This window comes from Acanthaster planci, linkage group LG09 (genome assembly GCF_054643075.1).
Source record: "Acanthaster planci isolate LZ-2023a linkage group LG09, COTS_SCS, whole genome shotgun sequence".
Lineage (NCBI taxonomy): Eukaryota > Metazoa > Echinodermata > Asteroidea > Valvatida > Acanthasteridae > Acanthaster > Acanthaster planci.
The window spans coordinates 2702980-2722325 of record NC_141785.1 but is presented as its reverse complement, the minus strand read 5'-3'; the positions used below and the strand labels follow the sequence as shown (position 1 = coordinate 2722325).

At 43.5% G+C, this 19346-nt stretch overlaps 1 protein-coding gene across 2 annotated transcripts in view; it reads left to right on the top strand.

Moving 5' to 3' along the window:
• LOC110983751 (T-box transcription factor TBX2b-like) overlaps positions 1-10188 on the top strand; it is a 42622-nt gene extending 32434 nt beyond the window's left edge. For both annotated transcript variants that reach the window (XM_022243281.2, XM_022243290.2), the window contains 3 exons: positions 3635-3711; positions 5343-5461; positions 6635-10188. In XM_022243281.2, the coding sequence (XP_022098973.1) occupies positions 3635-3711; positions 5343-5461; positions 6635-7578 (1140 nt within the window). In that variant the 3' untranslated portion in view covers positions 7579-10188. The remainder of the gene's footprint in view (positions 1-3634; positions 3712-5342; positions 5462-6634) is intronic.
• The last annotated feature ends 9158 nt before the right edge of the window (positions 10189-19346 follow it).

The following is a 19346-nucleotide window of genomic DNA, read 5'->3' as shown; positions in this document are numbered from 1 at the left end:
GTGCAGCGGCGATGAGGCGGAAAGACACGTGCACTTTTGCAACAGTTTGTGATGGTCAATCTAGTAAAACAAGGGGGGCAGGAATGACATCTTCCGTGCGCCGCAAATGGAAAATAATGGACCGGGGCGTCAGGGCCGCCTGAACGGCTAAATGAGAAGCACATCTACTGCTCACGGGTCTGGTGTTGGACTTTCACGCCAAGGCGAGAACGGCCAATCTACCTCAGCTAGCACCTGTGCACCTATCGGTCATGCGGCCAGCACCTTCCGTGCTGCTAGAAGGTGCCGCCTTCATTAAGGGGGTAACAAAAAATCGCTCCGTCCGGGCGCGAAACTGTGCGTCAGCGGTGTGCGTACCAGACTGCGGGAAGATGACTTGCCCGGCCGAGTGTGATGTGCCTGCCAGCGCGTTGCCAACCCTATCACCTACGAGGGTCCCTAGCGGGACCCGCCGAGGTGCCGTCGCCCGTCCCAAGTGTCTGGCAACAATCCCGCTGGTGAAAATCACTCCTCGTAATTAGCTGAGGAATCCATGCCTGCAGTCCCCGTGTAGCTGGGCTCTCCTATGACGGGGCAAAAGGCTGCATGGTTGTCTCTTTCCGGTAATCCCATTTCTGACACTAATGGAGGCGGTGCAGCCTCGTGTTGCGTGATCGAATCAGAAACCGCAAGGAGTCTCCCGCCGACTTCACGTGTTAAAACACTGTTTGCGCCCCGGCTGAGTAATAACTACGTCAATATTCAATTCACACTCATTTTTGGTGCCGAGATTCGATGTCTGTGCGCAACCCGGCCATTAACAGTTCATAAAAAGGCACCAACATTTCATCAGTCTTGTAGATATTTCTATGTGCATGAAACCTGAGTCGGTCCCAGAATCCATGTCCAAGCTCAGTTCACACCTTGCCCCCTCCGACCAAACAGCAATTAAAAAGCAGAATCAAAGCCGACGTCATTGAATAATGCACGAGCGAGATGTTGATGAAAATTTCATCGCAATATCGTGAGTGGCGTCGCAATACGCATACGCTGTGTGCCTGTGTGGTTTAATAACCCAAGTCGATAGTATTTCAGGTTGTGTGACCGCAACTGACTCTTTAAACAACGACCCCCCCCCATCCCTTGTCACTTACCCCGTGGGTAGGCAATCGGGTGTTGCGTGCCAAAATTACCCATTATTTACTGCGGGACGCCCACTTGTTTTTCACGCGAAAAGCCTCAAGCTTGGTACAAACTTTGCGGAATGAAATTACTCACAATGCAGACAGTCACGGCAGTGACCCAAAGCTCACCACGCACCGAATTGCTTGTGTGAGCAAGAAAAGTTGTTTTGCCCGTTTCTGAAGCCCGCAGATCCCTCTGATCACCGTTCCAGAGAATTTGAATTGTTAATCATTTCCGGCAGTTCGCTCATTCATAAAGTGTTACATTTGAATAGTGTTGATCACTAGTGAGCTTTTTTCGTTTGTTCAACGATAAACATGCCGTTGCAGTTGGTAGATGGATGTAACCAAGTGATGTGTCACCGGCGCATTGCTCGAAGTGGCAAATCCATCCAGGACTACCTAGAAAATGTCTGACGTTCATGCATTAATGCTGTGATGCTTTTTATGCATTTAATTCAGCGTTTAAAACTACCAACATGATGGTATGGTTCGAGAATTCAAGTAGGCCTGCATATGCTTGGCTTGTTAATATTCTCTAAACCTGGCATTTGATGCGGGCTGGGAAGGGATTCCAAAGCCCTCAAAAGACTTGGTCCATGGAAATCCACCACCAGTGTGTGGAGGAAAATGGAGAAATGGCAATTACACGATTATGCCCAAGAAGATGTAGGCCTACTTGGTGAATAACGTAGTTATTGAAAAAAAAGGTGATCAAGGAAGTTATTTGTGTTTAAAAAAAACTGAAGCAGTGCTTTTTGTAAGCTGTTTGGAAAAAGGGCTTACAAACTCCATGTATGTATACCATAAAGTGAAACATACCTTTTTTACCAGATGAAAGCTTTGTTTAATATTTTGTTAATTTTTTCAAAACAGTCCTGTCAATGTAAATCTGTACAGTTATTTTCATGTTTTTTTATTCATAACCCTTTGCCTTTTTATCCTATTCCCCCGTTTTTGTCATCGGCTGACCGCTCACTACCCGTGCTGTCAGTTCGATTTTGACCTTTTTCGTCAATCGTCCATTCCCCGCTGCCATCCCACGGATGTCCGGTTCCGGTGTTGTCCCTTCGCCTGGTCCTGCCGCGGACTCGACTGTCGGGTCTCGCTGGCTCCAGCTCAGTCAACCGGCCCGACACCGGGAACAAAGAAAAACCGCTCACAGCTTGTAGTCACGTCGTCGGCTCTCTTTATTCATGCTTTGGCGCTCTCTGTGAAACGTACACAACTTTTTTTTGTCTGTTTGATAAGAATTATGTCTCATTTTGCGGGGGGGGGGGTATAGCTGAACTAGTCAAACATAATGGGAATTTAATTGGGGAAAACCTGCCGCTTGGATGAGTTCAGTATGCGGTTGGTGGTATAGAACTCGGCAAGTAGTCGGTAAAGGTGTGTGGGAGTAAAGGAGATAGAGGTAACCAATTGTGAAAACCGGAAATTAATTATGCAATAGAATAGGCAAGGCCGGTTTAACTCGAAGTGACCCATGGAGCATGACTCAGCAGTTTGTCTCTGCCTAAACTTTATTCCCCGTTTTGAGCTCCCTCTACCGTACCGCCATCGTAGTGCCGGACGCCGCCGACATTCGTGATTGCCACAGAGTGCTTGAAGACTCGTCGCAAGAAGCAGAAATGAAGAGCACTAGTCCATTTCGGGGGGGGGTGTTGTTACCGGTAACTTGAGATCGGCAGCAATAATTTCGGATCGAGCAGCGGATCTAGCTGGCTCGTCTCGCTGGCTCATTGCGCTTTAGCCTACCCCTCGGGCAGGGGAACAAAGGCTGATCCCCCTAATACGTGGCGCCTCCTCCTCGTCCTCGTACTCGGTCGACAATCTGTCCCTCCCCTATTCGGAATGAGTTTGTTGGAATCACCGAGGAGTCTGACCGGTAATACGTGTGGTAATACAAGCTCGTGTTGTCTGAACCCGGGATCGTTTTTAGGCGCGAGCGCCGGTTGGTTTCCGCGTTTCCGGCACGAGTGGGTCTCTACGGCGTCTATTTACGTCTGCTCACTGAACACTCTTTCACTGGGTCTTACGTCCCTCTCATCATTCTTCCCTCATCTTTTTTTTTTATTTTAAGTTGTTTCCCTTAAAAATGACATCGATTGATGCTGTCTCCGTTTCAAAACTTTCAACTTGATTTGCTTTTTTCAGTATTAATATGGAAAGATATACCGCATCATGTACGTTTGGTATCGATACCAAAGCTTTCGATTCCTTACGATTTCAATTTCATAAAAATCGATGGGGAAACGCTTACTATAGTGCCTTCACTGTTTGAAAAAAAACCTGTTGACGTGCCTTGTACAATATTCATGCACTCTTACAACAGATACAAGTAGGCCCTACATGTATGCACGAGGACAGTATCTATACACTTAGCATATTTTCTATTCTGATTTTTTTTAGCCTCCTCTTTCCTTCGAATTAAGTGATTTCTAACCATCTCTTTTCATGTGTGTTAACAGGTCACACAGCTCAAAATCGACAACAACCCATTCGCAAAAGGGTTCAGGGATCAAGGATCGGGCAAACGAGAGAAGAGGTAAGGAGGTTCTTCTAAATACTGTTGACCTTTTTGTCGGACTCACTTGAAGAAAGTCAATTTGTGTCGCATGTAAGGCACATAGGCCCCCAGTAGTTTGAATGGTCACTATTTACCCTTGGCTAATGCTTCACAGAGGATGAAGCTCATTTGAAGTGTTCCCATACTATTTCCAAAATCCTTCAGATACATCAAACGAAACAAATTGTAAACGTGCCTGATGAGAACAAAGGACCACAGGTCCGCAGCACACCAGTGAAATTTCCGACATTTCCCCAGGGGCTTGCTTATACTCGGGGGGGGGGAGACTTGAACAGCACAACAGACAGAGGGTGCTTCTAATAAATCTGTGAAGGCCAGTTGGGTAGAAAAATGAACCCACAGAGCCGGTTTAATCGTCGTTGGTTTCGGTCCAGTGTGTCGTCACGCCTCGCTTGTGGTGTACTTTTCCCCTATCCGGCGTGGTCGACGTGCACTGCAGTCGTTGCTTGAAAAGAAGCAATTCTCCCAGAAAATAATTTATATGTAGGCCACGATGGGGTTATTACATTGTTTTCTCACGAATCGGCAATTTTAAAAATGCAGGGGTTGATTAACCTACAATGAGCTGGATTTATAGCTCATGCTTTAATGCAATTTTGCAGCCAAGGAATAGACGACAGTGGTTTCTTTGAGCTGAATTGCGCGTGTAAGGAAAGGATTATGGTGTTTGTGTAAGACAAATATGTTCACTCTACACGACTGTATATTTGCACATCTGTATAGCTGGTACATGCTGTGTACGGGAGTTGTCGAAAACTGTTGAAGTGTTTTCCTTTCGGTGCATGATATGCTGAAAAAAAATACAGAAAACCAAGAGCATGATGCCATACTTGTCAATTAACCTCTCACCCAGTAATTACGCTGTGTTTGCACAACACCATGTGCGGAAATATTTTCCAGATCATAAGTCTAGAAAACTCCATTTGTGAAACAGATGGGACCGATAGGTCGTTGTTTACCTTAGGGAAAAACTGTACCGACTGTAGATAAACGGACTGTTAGAAAAGGCGAAGGCCTTACAGATAAGGGGCATTTCAAAACCATTTTGCCACCGTTTAATCTAATTAATTACGTTCAGTTAAAACAAGTGGCCGGAGAAAGACCAAAAATCTTTGCAGATGTTGAATCTACAGTAAGATTAAAAAAAAAAGGTCCAGATAACAAGCCTGCAAATGGTGGTTATCTCTGAGAAAATGGGTTTAGAGGTTGTGGGAACCTGGTAGATGTGGGTATTGCGCGTGGCCCCCCAATAAAGGCCAATTGGAAGTCTTTAGACAGTGTAAACGCAGTGCTGAATCGACGCCTTGTGCTGTATGGGGTTGATTTATAAAGAAAATCACCATTCGACATTGACAAAAGCTGTCATAAGATTTGCAATGACATGCCACCTTAATGATGTCCTTTATTCAAAGAGATCATCTTAATACAACTAATTATGTACCATCTTAAATGCTAATCCTCAAAATGAAATCCTTATTAGTCCCATTTTCTTAATGACCCCATTGTCTGTTCGAAAATCCATTCACCGTGAATGCTGAAAGCCCAACGGCTGTTTTATGTCCGTTACCTTCCTTTGTCATTCTCCTCAGGAAATACACGTCAGCAAATTACGAGCTGGACCACAGGGACCCAGATGACGGGGCTAGCGATCAGGAGCCGGAGGCTGGCGAAGTCAGCACGACTAATTCCGAAAAGCACGAAGACAAAGGTAAGAGAGCTGGGACCGATTGGGAATAGGGACAGACTTCAAATATTTGCGGAAAATTAGTTTGCATTGAAACCCAAGTTACATGTACAACCATAATTTTTGCTTGCTCCATATATGTTTGGCATATCATCACTAGTAATAGGCCTAAACCTATTGTAGCAATGTCGTTGCGGCATTGCTGTAACAGAATTCACATTAAATTTTGAGGCACATATTCACAAAATCTAGTATTGAACTTCGTCACTCTAGTCTAAGAACATTACGCGGGAAGTCAACTTATCGGGTGCACCTCGTTAGCGACCCCAAACGCACTGAGCCACGCACCAATTACGCAAATTAACCTCCACATCAGCTCGCCGCCGAATATCCGATTATTTCATATCCGATTATTGAATAACCAGGCTCAAAAACACATCCAAATCTAAGCTCTGCCCCATCGCCCCATCTCCAATCCATTAGTGATTCACCCATTTACACCTGACAAGGTCGGGGATGGGGAAAAAATCCCACTTTGGGTGTATTGTTTCATGGTGAGTGAGGAAATAATTCAGGATCCACTTTCACAGTTTGCAGCTCAACCTGATACAACGGGGCCCCGATTAAGAACGCTACAACTCAATTCACGTCAGAAGAGTTTTTTCCTTCTAATCAAGAATGTGAAAATTTCAAGGGAAATTTCTGAAAATTCTTAAAATTTGTTGCTGTCACCTCAAAGCTGTGACATGAGCATGGCACAGATAAAAGAGAAAAGAGCACGCACCAAGGTGGAAATTTGAAGATTTGAATGAACAATGAAAATATATATACTACACGTATTTATAGTAAAGATCCCCGTGAAATACATCCTTACAAAACCTGAAAACGTTTTTCTTCTCAATTTTCGGAAAATTTTAACAAACTGCATTGGTTTAGTTGTATCAACCCTTTTTTTTATTCGGTTTGCCTTTTTGACATGCAAAAATCAACAAGCATGCATAGCTTGACGATTTTCGAAACACTGTTATCGATTGTGACCCAGAAAAAAAACTTCATAAAGTGACCTGTTACCTTAAGTTCTCGAAAAATGGCGTTCAGTCTTGCAGTGAACTGATTACACAACCGCTTGCTGCTGGAGCGGGTTTCATTTTGATTTTGAGTGATAATTTGCCGATCCTTTCTTTATTCTGACTTCAGTTTTGTCACATCACGAGAGAGATGTCGCTGCACGACTAGCCGCCGATCACGACGAGGTTACGGAGCTGCTTCGCCGTAGGGCAGAGAACGAGAGACGGTGCCATGAGACAAAGCTGGAGGATGTGGAGATGAGGGATGTCAGCCGGGAAAAAATCCCCACCCTCGGGGAGAGACGCCCCCATGAGGACAGCGTGGGATTAGGAAGCAAATCGGACACTGAGGATCGTATCACGGGTAGCCGGAAACCGGACAGCGGCAGGGACTCTGATAAAAGTGACTTGTCCTCGTCGTCAGGGCAGAAAGGGAGTGGGTCGCCCGGGTCCGTGCTAAACCCGTTCCACGCGGCAGCCACAGGGCACGGCCCGCACCCGCCCGTGGTCACGCCGGTCTACCCGACGCCGCATCCATTTTTCCTCCACCCTCAGATGGCCCTTCCAGGTAGTGTAGCCAACCTGGGTGCCATGTCTCACATGATTCCCTTCGTGTCACAGTCGTCTGGTTCCTATTCACCATCATCACATCACTGTCTAGACGTTCATTCGGCGTTTGCCCTGAGCGCTCACCAGAGCCTCTTGGCCTCACAATCCAGTCTGGCCGCGTCTGGTTTTGGACTCTACTCAGACCCCTCAGCGTTGAGCCAGGCCTACGCGAGCAATGCCTGCACCGGTGCAATATTCAGCGGTCACCCGCGATTCAGGTTTTCGCCCTACGCCTTGCCGGCTACCAGTACGACCATGGTGACCACAGCTAGCCCATTGGCCAGCACGCTGCCCTACGAAAACTCGCTCCACTCCTCTACTTTACTTGGACACTCGGCCAATTCACCTACAATTAGCGCCTCCAAGGGCTCCACGAGCCCCAGCGCCTCAGTAGTAAGCTCGGCAGCCAGTGAGCTCCAGAGTATACAGAGGATGGTCAGTGGGCTCGAAAAAGAGCCCAAGTGACGCTTTCGAGATTAGTAGTGATGTCAACTGCAGATGAGATAACTCTGATAGCAAAAGAAGAAATATTGCACAAAGAACTTAAACAAGGTATATTGAAAATCAAATGTTACTTTGTACTGGTAGAGTGCACCAGAAACTAAGCGCAAAGTAACTTTGGAATATTTAAGAACTCTGAAATACCCAGTTAGATGATCTTTCTAGCAGAATCAAATTTTTGATTATTTACTAATGTGAGCCATGCGCCCAGAGTGATCTAATTTCTTTTGTTTCTGTTTTTGTCGTAGTGGTGCTTTGTCTCAATATTAACAGAACAAAACAAGAAGAGAATGCAGAATGTGTATTAAATGGCCTTTTAGCCTGATGTACATTACATGTAGGTCCCGATAGTGTAGCTCAAACGCTCGATGTTGAAGGTTTCGTGCGCCGTGGTGCAGTGAACCCACGGAGCGAGCTTTGCCTTGTAGTTGTTTGTAGCAGAACGTTCTTTGTTGTCAACAGCGACCATTAGAATTTTCTTCAAATTTGTTGTCAGTTTTCAAGTCTCCTTGCCTTTTTTGATATTGAAAGCGACATCAGACCCAGTTGAGTGGGTGATTCGCATTCAGTCTTAGAAATCATGTGGAATCGATGGTTGTAGCGTCAATAGACCCCGGGACAGATCTCCGGTGATTCCCGTGTCCGAACAGGGAAAAGCCTGGGATGAATTTTTGTCAGTCGCCGACGTATTGACAGGGTGTTACACGATCAGTTAGGCGTCGCACAGTCCTCCGCGTTGGCCTGAGGGTTTTGTCCGTTAATCGGGATTCCAGTCTTTAAATTTAGGTCAGAAACATTGCTTTTAGGGGTTCAAAACCTTTGGGTTCAAACACCTTGGATGTGTGGGTGAGTGTCGCAGGCTGCGCAGACCAACACGTGTATTTTCATGGCACCAACACGTGCCATGACATGGCGGGCCGAATCGTTGGGATGATCGCTAAATATCTCATCCGTGCTTAAGAATTGCCCCCAAACGTGCTTAATTCTAAGGTCAAACAGCCATCTTTGCTTCTTCCAATAAGTATTTCGAATGTTGTAGGAATTGCCGTTCATGGTTAGTGTGTCTTGTTGATGCATGTGCAGTTCGTTTCGATGACAGTTTATGTCGGTCGTTTAATTTGTGAAAATTGGTTTCGATACAAGCGAACTTTTTTGAAACACTTTGTACAGCGTAATCATCTTACAATCTGCAGGTTGGTGTCTACAAATGGTAAACATGGAAATACTTAACAACGATGCATTGCAACTGATGTTAGGTGACTATTCTTTGAGAATGGGAGGGTTATTGGCCCAGTGTTCAAAGCTGTGCTGATCGGGATATCCAGTGATGTTTCTGCATACCCTTAGAATCACTTGAAGAAAGCGTTTAGTTTGTAACATTTGTAACTACAAAAGTAGAAAGACAAATTCTTTATAGTTTATTCCTGTTTCAGATCCATCCCTTTTCTCCTGAACAGACAAACGAGTTTACTGATGACGGTACATGTATTGGGGATACGATCATTATGATATCTGATTGATTCGGACATCAGCCAAACTGAACCGTTCTCTTTGAGAAATGTTGACAATATCCTCTTCGTGTATTTACATGTTGAATAAATCGGGTATAATTAAGAAAAAGACATCGAAAACATGTGCATAATGCTGCCGTGGGTACGCTGTGTTTGTTGAGGAGCGAAAGTTAATGATTTCAAATTTAAAACAAAAATGAAAAGACTCAAGAAAATCACTGTACATATACTTTAAATGGTGTTGGATATATTTATGTTTTGTAAGATAGATCAAATTACTGGCAATTTCTGCAAGTAAACAGAGTTGTTGTACATTCAGGTTATTTATGAGATAGTTCGTTAATATATTAAATGCAGTTAATGTTACAGTATGTCGTCCGCCAAAAACAAGCTTCAACCTTTTTTTTTCCAATTTGAGGTTTTTAGAAACAATACACCAGTGTACGCTGGGTAAATTTCTCAATGACCTAAAGCTGAGAAAACATGTTCTTAGATCACAAGTTGTCCAACGATTTCCGGTTTTTTGTTTTGTTTTGTTTTTTGGTTTTTTTCCCCCAACTTGTACTCGAGCTGACGTATGACCTTGATGTAGTTCAATTCACCCATGATATATGAAACTGCTATCTGAAAACGACGGTTTGATTACGTATGAAGACATTTGGAGAAATTTGGAATAGAATGACCCCTTCAAGTTATACAAGGTTCGTTGTCTTTTTACCAAGACGTGAAATCAATTGACTTTCAGACCAAACAAGGCAATATTTATTGTTTATGTATAGAATCACAGGTCTACTTTTGATCTTGTCAGTATTCTTACTACTTATTTTGTTCTTTTATTATCTTCATGTGTTGTTAATTAACAATCCACAAGTGAGTTATTCTCACGTGACCGTTAATAGGGAATGTCCGTTTAGTGTACATTTTGTACTGTATATTGAGATCCAACTCTTAGAAATTGGAGGGAAAATCATGAGACAGAGAATACCTCTCGTGGCGATTAACCATAAAAGCCCGGAAGCGGGCAGTGCCAAATTAAAGAACAAGAAAACGTGGTGTAAAAATAGTTCCGATTTACTGTTAGTCTTCTTTTCAGCTGTCGGACTGTCTATCTGGACTGCTTGTTTTCATTCCAGAAATTAAATAAAGGTTTGGAGTAATGACGAATTTCGATAGGAAAGTACATTATCTGAATCCAGTTGGTCCTTGAGGCAAATTTTTGGTAAGGAAAACTAAATTAACTTTTGGCCATTATCATCCAAACATGTGATTGTAACATCTGCAGTTCAGAACAACAACCCTGAAATTTACTTATTATGTCTGCCAGAAAGTGCCAGTTTCTCTAAACTTTCTCACATTTGCCACTGTCTCTGTTAACCAAGCCAAAAAGTGAGAAAAATGGCTGATCTCAATTCGGAAGTGGATTTTGTCATTGTTATTCCATTCGCAAGCGTTACCTCTCTTAAAGGAAAATTTTAATCCCCTAAATCAAAAGAAGTGCTGAATGGTTGAAAACAAATGATGTTCGCTGTGGAATTAGTGTGGCAATCGTTTGCATTGTCAATCCCTGCCATTGATCTCCTGGTTCTTATAAAAGCAAGTGGCATGCACACATTATATACGGCATGCTTGCATTATGATGCAGTTTTGTATAGGCCCTTTATTGTCTAAAGAACAGCAACTTGTGTCGGAGCAATTAAGAGATTAGTGAGGTGTTCTCTTACGCTGTTTCCTATCTTGAACCAGGTTCGCTCTCGACGGTGATTAGGTTGATGATGAAATAGCAAAGGGGTTGTTGGCAAGCCACCCTCAAAATTCAACCGGTATAACTGAGGTGGAAAGCGTGCGGTAGCACCATGCAATGATACGATCTCTTTGTGAGTCTGTTAGGTTCTGAAAAGAACTGGTATAACTGCGTATCACATCCAAAGTATCACTTCCAACGTGACGATGGCGCAATCCCACACCTCAAGCTCAGAGAGTCGAAGTCAATTCTCCTGGACCCCTCCCACCAGTTCCCCTCTCGTCCCGATTTCCCCGGAGAACCGGCAGGTTGTCTCTGACAGACAAACTATCTAATCGCGACATTATCAATGAACTAGGTGACACATTATATTTGCTGTGAATTAACTGGTCATCGACTCCGGGGGGGGGGCTGAAGATTCTGGGCCCAGTTAGCGCGTGAGTCGAAACAGAGACCCGAGGAGCCAGCGCTTAATACACCGACGAGTGACACTAGCAATACCCACCAATTTGTAAACGGAAAGACATCTATTAGACCGAGAGGAGACCTCGGTCACGTTTAAAGGCTTGGTTGGAGCACGGACCTTGTCTCAAACTCCCTACAATCACCCTTTTAGGAACTTTTTTCCCTCTTGTTGGTTCTGGTATGCAATTTAGAACCGTTGTTTTCTCTGGCTTTCGAGTGTTACGTGAAAATACAATAAATCACGAAGTCAAGGGAGCGTAAACTGACCGTAAAAGAGTGGGGAAAATCAAACAGAAATATCGAGAGTTATTCCTGTTTGGGGGTTGACCTCTCTGCTTGAATTATGTTGTCTCGAACTGGAAAAAAATGTGGATGCTGGTGGAAGAATTTATAGAAAAGAGAAAAATCCCAAATATGTCGCATTTACCTTGCACGTGATAGTTATTGCCCGAAAAATTCCACACGTATAAAGGCTGACATATCGCCATCTTGTCTATTTCTCTTCCATTAAAAGTAATAGATATTTGGGTTTACAGGCCACAGAATTGACGGAGGTGGGAGAATCGGTGGAAGTCCTTTTTGGAACAATACAAGAGAGTTTCCATTTATTGGCCCGTGTTTTGTTTTGTTTTTTATTTTCAAATTTTGCCTTGATAAAATTGCCACTTTTTAAAAATTGTATTTCTAGAAGTCAGCAAAATATTGACATGTGGAATGCGAAATACAAGTTTCCCTATTTTAGTGGCAAAGTCAGATCTATTATCCACACGAAGATCAGTGAGTTCTTGAAATCGCGAGTTTATCAACAAACGAAACCTACGAAAATTCATTGGTTCCATTGCTGAGTTGTTCAAAGCTTTTTGATGTACATGTTCAGGGGTACCAGAAATTATCTAGCGCACCAGCAGCAGAGAATTTGGTGACCTCTGGCTTGTCAGACGAACACCGAGCATTTCCCCAAAAATGCTCGGGGAATAAAATAATTTCCCCCCTTCTTGGTGACTCATGGTGGGATATATGCATCGGACGAGAGCCCCTCGGAATGTGCACGGCCAACTTATTAGCCAGTACAGGGCAGAGGGACCTGCGGAGTGCACGCGGTGGTTCGACATAATCTCAGAGATGCGCACGTTCCGCTAAAGTGCGCAAATTCGAAGTGTCATCCGTGCGGTTCACTTCCCCGACTGATGAACGGATTAACTTGTCCGTTCTCGTGAACTGCCTTTTTTGACAGAGATTGTTTCTGACCACTTATGTAAACAGGTAGTTGGAGTTGTTATGATACGAAGTGATTCAAAGAAGGGACATATCCGTATAGCCTAGAACTTCAGACGCTAGTACGGTAAACTGTTTCAAGGAGTGCCCCCGATTATTCCCTACTGCCAACATAATTATTTGCTTTCTGTATTTAAAAGGATTTTTTCAACGCCTTCCCCATTTTGGTTTTACTCAAGTTCAAGTTCCTTTTCCATCGTAAATGAAGTATTGCTTTTCTTTAAACAGCTGCGCTGGTTGAGTCAGTTTGATTCGTAATCCCAAATAGAATGTTCAAATCCCTCTGAACAATAAAGTGGAAGAAGTAAAGGTTACTAACTTTTAGACACTGAGAGGACTGTGGATCACACACAGAAGCACCCGTTCCATGGGAACGTTCCATGTTTGTAACGGGAAATTAACAACTTGTTCAAGCCTTGGGTCCTAGGTAATTAAATGGCTGACTCGGTAGTTTAGACAGTAGTCAGGAGCGTGTTTAGATGGAGAAACACACAAAGCTGTACCACCAACTTACTTCCCCTAACAAAAGAAATTCAGCCGGTAGAATGTAGGAGACATGAAATAGCTGCAATTTGAAAACAACATAATATAAAAATACAAACAAGGAAACAAATAAACAAATAAATAAAACAACAAACCAGATGAGAGAGGGTATGTTGAGAGTGTTAAATGGATGTGAGTAGCTTGGTAAATCACCTTGACGACACTGGGAAACGTGATGGGGCCCTTTGTGTCACTAACTACGAAAGCATTGAACACCGAGGGTAAAAATCTAGTCTGACAACGGTTCACTTTCAAGTACATAAAGGAAATCATGGATTTCTCAGGTCAGAATCGGTGCGAGGCGACCCCGGCTGATATGTAGGTCTCTGCTGTTGTAAACCCATCAGCGGATGGTAAAAAACTTGGCCAATGCCGACGCAGGGTCGATGTACAAAGAGAAATAGCCGTGGCCTCTATACTTGGGACCCGTGTAGTCCCCCGAGAGAGGCTAGCGGACGGTGAGACCTCTGGCGTCGGTGAAATTTGTGCCGGTCGACTGGGGTAAAGTATCCGGGGTGAGCCGGTGACCAGGAAATTACAAACGCCTGCGTTATATCATCACAACCCATGACAGGCGGCACACTTGTACTTACACGAAGTCATATTTCAGGCTCAATTTTTCGAACATATGTATGATTAACTATTAATGTGTGGTTTTGTTGCTACATGTACGCCGGCGTTTCAGGGGGCTTGTGGGAAATGGGTTGTGGTGACCCGAAGTCACTTGTGCCGGGCTTTTTTATGACTTGTACCCAACCAATAAAAGTGAAACACGGAGCTAAAAGGGTGTGCCTTCTGGCATCGTCTGGTTTGGTTTAAATCAAATTACTTCAAGCTTCTGTACAGGTTTAAAGAGGAAATGGTAAACCGTATATAGGAAGGGAATTCTTTTCCTTGAAACCAAACAATAATCAATATTGTTTTAAGCTCATGCAAAGTGGCATATAATGAAGTGCCCATTTGGTGATATCCTAAGCATAATTTTAACACAGGGTTTGCAAATATGTACACGGCTTTTTGGTGTTGCGAATTGGTCAACATAAGTGACCTTTTTCAACCGTCAAAGCCGTTCTCATGATATATACTGTTGAATCTTAATAAGAACACGGTCTTTTTGAAGTTTCGTGTTTTGGGTGATTTGCATATTTCTAAATGTCTTTGTGTTAAACGTTCAGTTAATGCGTTTGGGGTAATAATCGATGCTTTCAACAGAGAATTCGGTGACAAGACGCAAAGAAAACACAGATTACAGTATGGAGGATTTGCATGGTTGCCATTTTGCTGGCCAGTTTTTTTGTTTTTTGGTTTTTGTTTTTTTTGCACTGAGTATACACAAAGGAGGTTTCCCTGTGGAGATAAAGAACTGCCTTATAAAATGGCCACAACGCAAAGCATCTATTAGTACTAAAAATGTGAAAGAGTAAAACAACTATGACGTAGCCGCCTGTTTGAGAAACCCAGTGAAAGACCTTCCCTCAAATGGTACCACTTTTAAATTTCTTTCATCACTGACAACCTTTCTCGCACATCCACGTCGATGCGATCCGAATACCCGCACAAGTATGTTCACGATCCTTGCGGACCAGTAATCGATTCTCGGCTGTTCCCGTTGTTATCTCGGGGGCTTTTTGTGTGTGGGGGGGGGCACTTGGCGGTCACCTGTTCGTATTTGTTTTCCTTCACTCGACTCGAGGGCCCAACATCTCGATGGCGCCATCATTTTGATATGAGTTGTGATAAATTGATTAATGGCCTGATGATGTAGGCGCTAACGGCTGGCCACCAACATGCCCTCGTCCCGTCTAGAAGCCATGCTGAACGAGCACCCATGATTCGCCGAGTCTGGAACTTCTACAAGTGTTTATACCGCCATGGTTATTACTTTTATCCGATGTTGGTGCCATAATTTTTCATTTTGATACAATTTGCATAGACTGTTCTTCAGTTTCACGCGCGACATCGTACAGGACGCTGAGATTTCTCTGAGAAGGGCACGTGGCGGGAGAATTGAAACATGTGGTGAGAAGGTTAAAACAAAATCAAACCCAGGTCGAAAAAAAAACAAAGCAATATTTTAAATGCTTACGACAAATTTGTACGTCATTAAAGGTTTACTTGAAAAGCAATGATAATATAAAAAGGGAAATTGGAAACGTTTATTGTAGCCATGACGGTTACCAAGATAACGGGTGTTACCTACGTAAATCTTTTTTATATATCCAAGTTTCAAAGTTGTGTGACTTTAATAAATTATTTTCACACAAATGCCACATCCGTTCTTTCTTTTAAAATTTACATGATGTATTTGTTCTACGATGGGGGTAATGAAACGTAAAATAATGAACTTTACATACAGAGATATCCTCTCCACATAAAACAGGAAGAGGATTTTGTTTAATTTCAGAACCAGTAATACAAGTTGCGTCGATTGACTTTCATACGGCGGATTTTGCAAGTAGTCACAAAACAATCGCGAAGTTAGAAACAGGGTGAACGGCGCAATGAAATTATATAAAGTAAATGAAATATGGCCAAAATGTAGAGCCTGTATTCAAATTGAAATATTTACAAGACGCCATAACCCTTTTCGTGCAATGTTACTCTATTTAAGAATTGAACAGAGGCATGGGTACTCTGTTTAAACAAAATTTCCTGATCTTTTATCCAGAGTAGACCAAACTGTATCTCCGTCTTGCCAGTGATCGAACAAACCGACGTGAAATCCCTACGGGAAACGATGAACGTATCATTAGAATGTATCTAGATCACTGACGAAGGATGACCTCATTGTCAACAGGATCACACGTCACATCTGTCTTTTTCAAAACTGGAGGGGATTAATACAGAAATGCCGAAGTGCCTTCAGAGATTAAAAACGGAGAAGTCAGGTTAAAGTCTTGTCGTCTGGAGTGCAATTCTCTCCAACACCGAGCTCGGGGAAGAGAACGCGGCCAACTTGGCCTTATCTCCCGTTCCCCTTTCCCCATGACGCGTAAGCAGAGAGGGCCCGATCCCCCTGTAAGCGAAGGAAAAACTTCAAGGAGAGTCGTGGGGGAGGAACAAGGCTGTATTATGACGGCCAGTCAGGGTAGGGGCAACATGTTCTGTGTCACTCACCACCCCAAACCGACCGATTCCTGCCGGCCAAGGACTAGGGGGAAGTCCACAGCCAAAGGATTTATGTATTTCTGCAGTGGCTTTGTTGGACGGTAATTAGCTGGTTATTGGCATCGGTAAGTCATCACAGACATCAGAATCATAATCACGATGCAGCTTGGCATTTAACGCCGCCCTATTGCTGCTCACCGAGCTTGTTTGTCTCCAGGCTCTTTCTCCCCTCTTTCTCTCTAAACGGACTTATTCCCACGGTACATTACTTTCTTAAGGTGGGTTTTTGGAAGTGGTAGACCGTGCGGCAATGTTTACAGCTGTAGGCCTACTTTCGCAAACAGGCTGATGGCCTCTCAGCTTTGCTGCCCCAATCTCCTGAAAAACAATCGTGTTTTTGTTTTTTAAGCAGGTTAAACAAAATATGAACAACGTGGCACTTCTTGGGCCCTAGGCTCAAACATGTCGAGAATAATTAGGAATCTTTGGAGTTTCTGAAAAGCGGAGACAAGTCATTCAGGGCTACAGGGCAACCAGTTAAAAGTCTTCGGTATCTCTTTGACTTGTCCCAAGACTCCGATAAACATGTTACAGTGGAGAAATGTCCCAGCCTCGCATGGATATTTACAGACCGACAACCCCAACTTGTCTTCTTTCACGTTAACCAGGGCCCCTGGTCCCTGGCAGGGCCTGTGTCATTTTTACTACGTAAGGCACCTAAACACCGTTCCTCCGCTCTATCTCATCTAAGAATAGGCCCAATTGAACCATTCTGGTCACCAGATTTAGATTTTGGGTGACCCATAAAATTGAGAAGTCGGCAAAATGACTCTTTTTTAAGAACTTCGAAAGACGCCAAAACTAGCTGGAGTCTCCGGCCTTCAGGTGCGGGGGACTCAGCGTCCCCAGGCCCCTTCCTCTTGTCTAATTGTCTCACTGAAAGACGGCGACCTCGCGAGGATTACAAATTGCCGAGCGGCTCAAGTCCGAAGAAACAAACCCAGCAATAATTGGAGTCGATTATGTCTCGGTGACAATTAAACGAGGACAGATCCCCGCCGCCAGGAGACGGGGCAATTCGAAACGCTTCCTTGATGATAATGTGCCGCTGGTGCTAGGTAGTCTTCATCATCTTAATGACATTATCAGAAGGTAAGCTTCCAAACATTGCTGTGAAATTGTGGCAGGCCCGTATCCGATTCATGTAAAAATGTGTCTGTGAAGGCCATCATGTTTTGATCTGAGAAGCCATAGCTGATGGCTATTATTTCGACTTAATGGACAGTCGATATACCTCATTTGTTTGCAAATTCAGGTAAATTGGACGAATGCCAACTTGTTGGGCCATAAAAGAATATTTTCAACTAGAAGTAAACACAGTATTTATTGGATGTGGTAGATTTAAAGTAATTGAGATGGGCAAACGGATGGATTTTTGAATTTTAAAGAAACAATCCATTAGGAAATACAATAAAGCAGGTTCTTGATGGTTTTGATCCGTTTGTGAGAAACTTCGAACACAATTTTATATAAACAAGATATAGTATTTTCTTGAAAGTCTACGAGTTTTCCAATAGCAGGGTCACTGGAATGAAATTTCCTTGATATTATCTAATTATCGGGTTTGCCTAAGGTGAAAAAGAATTACCCGTTACAATTTTGATGATAAGTGGTAAATCTGAGACGCTATTCTAGATGAGTAATAAAAACTAACCACTCCATGTAAGAAGGATTGCAGGCAGAGACTGAGTAGTGGTGAAAATGTTGCTCACTTGACATTAACTAAAACGACAGTAATGTCAGGCTACCAGGCAAATGACCTACAAAAGGCAACGTCTCATTAACTTTTGTCTGATGTGACGTATCGTGTCATTCTGCTGTGATGTACTCTGACATGTTTTAATTCGCAGCCCTTTCAGTCGATCGTCAACAAGCAAAATGTGATTGATATTTTGTGTACTTGCTCAGACCGCAATCTTGTTGGTTTAGATCAGAATCAGATCTCGATGGTCTACCGCAGACTGGACAGACATCATGCTACGCTGACGGGGGATACCTCTCCAACTGAGGTTCCTCACCGTGGGCAGACTGGGAACAGTTTGGGTCTAATGACCAAAAGTGGCTTCAAGTCTAACTCTTTTACCCAGCCATCTTAATGGACGAGCGAGTTTGCCAAATCGTTTTTTTTTTCTTAAAAAAAGGGGGCTAAGGTTTGAAATCACTAACGACTTTCGCTATCTGGAAGAAAGCGGATTTCTTTCTTTAATATAATTTCTTTACATACACAAGTTCTAGTTGTCATGCAGAATAAAATAAGGCTCCACTTTGGTTTTTTGTTTTGTTTTGCTATGGTTTTTGTTTGTTTATTTGCTTGATGGCTTTAAAAATCATGAAATAAAAATGCAACTGTGGGCGTGAAGGGATCAACGCCGTAGTGAAAAGTCAGACAAACAGAGGGACTTTCAGCAAAATGGATGCGAAATTTACAAGAACTCAGTAAAAGAAATTTAGGGTCCATTTTGATTTCAGCCTGTTGTCATCACCCGTTGTCAGGTTCGTGGTTTCATTAACTTCAAAACGTTCCCAGCCGGTCTGGTGAGGATTGAGCGTCACCTTCTCTCTGATAGATCTACACTGCCATTTTTTATCAACCGACAAACAAGCCCTAAAACAAACACGATCATCCCCTTACTCCAGCCCAATTTCATCCGGTGTCATATCATTTTTCTATTTTCTTTCCAGAAGCGCGGCTCATTAGGTGGCCGGGCCAGGCGCCAGCGTATCAGTGAGGTGTAAATTGGTCGGGCGTTTGGCTCGTGGTTAAATAAGCAGGCGTCAAGTAGTATTTGTATACAAGCATCGGTCGCGTTGATACGTGGACCGGGCTGGCCTGTGGATGGACCGGCAGGTTAGACGGGGGAGTTTCTAGGCGCTGATGATATCAGGGTGGCGCGGTGCTGGCTATTAGCACTGCGTAAACAAAACAGGGTTTATAGGCCGATGGTGATGGGAACGCCTGGCTGGCCAAGTGTGTCTGGTACTGTGTGCCAGTTCATGCAGTTTAGCTTATCCACTTAATTATATTTGCA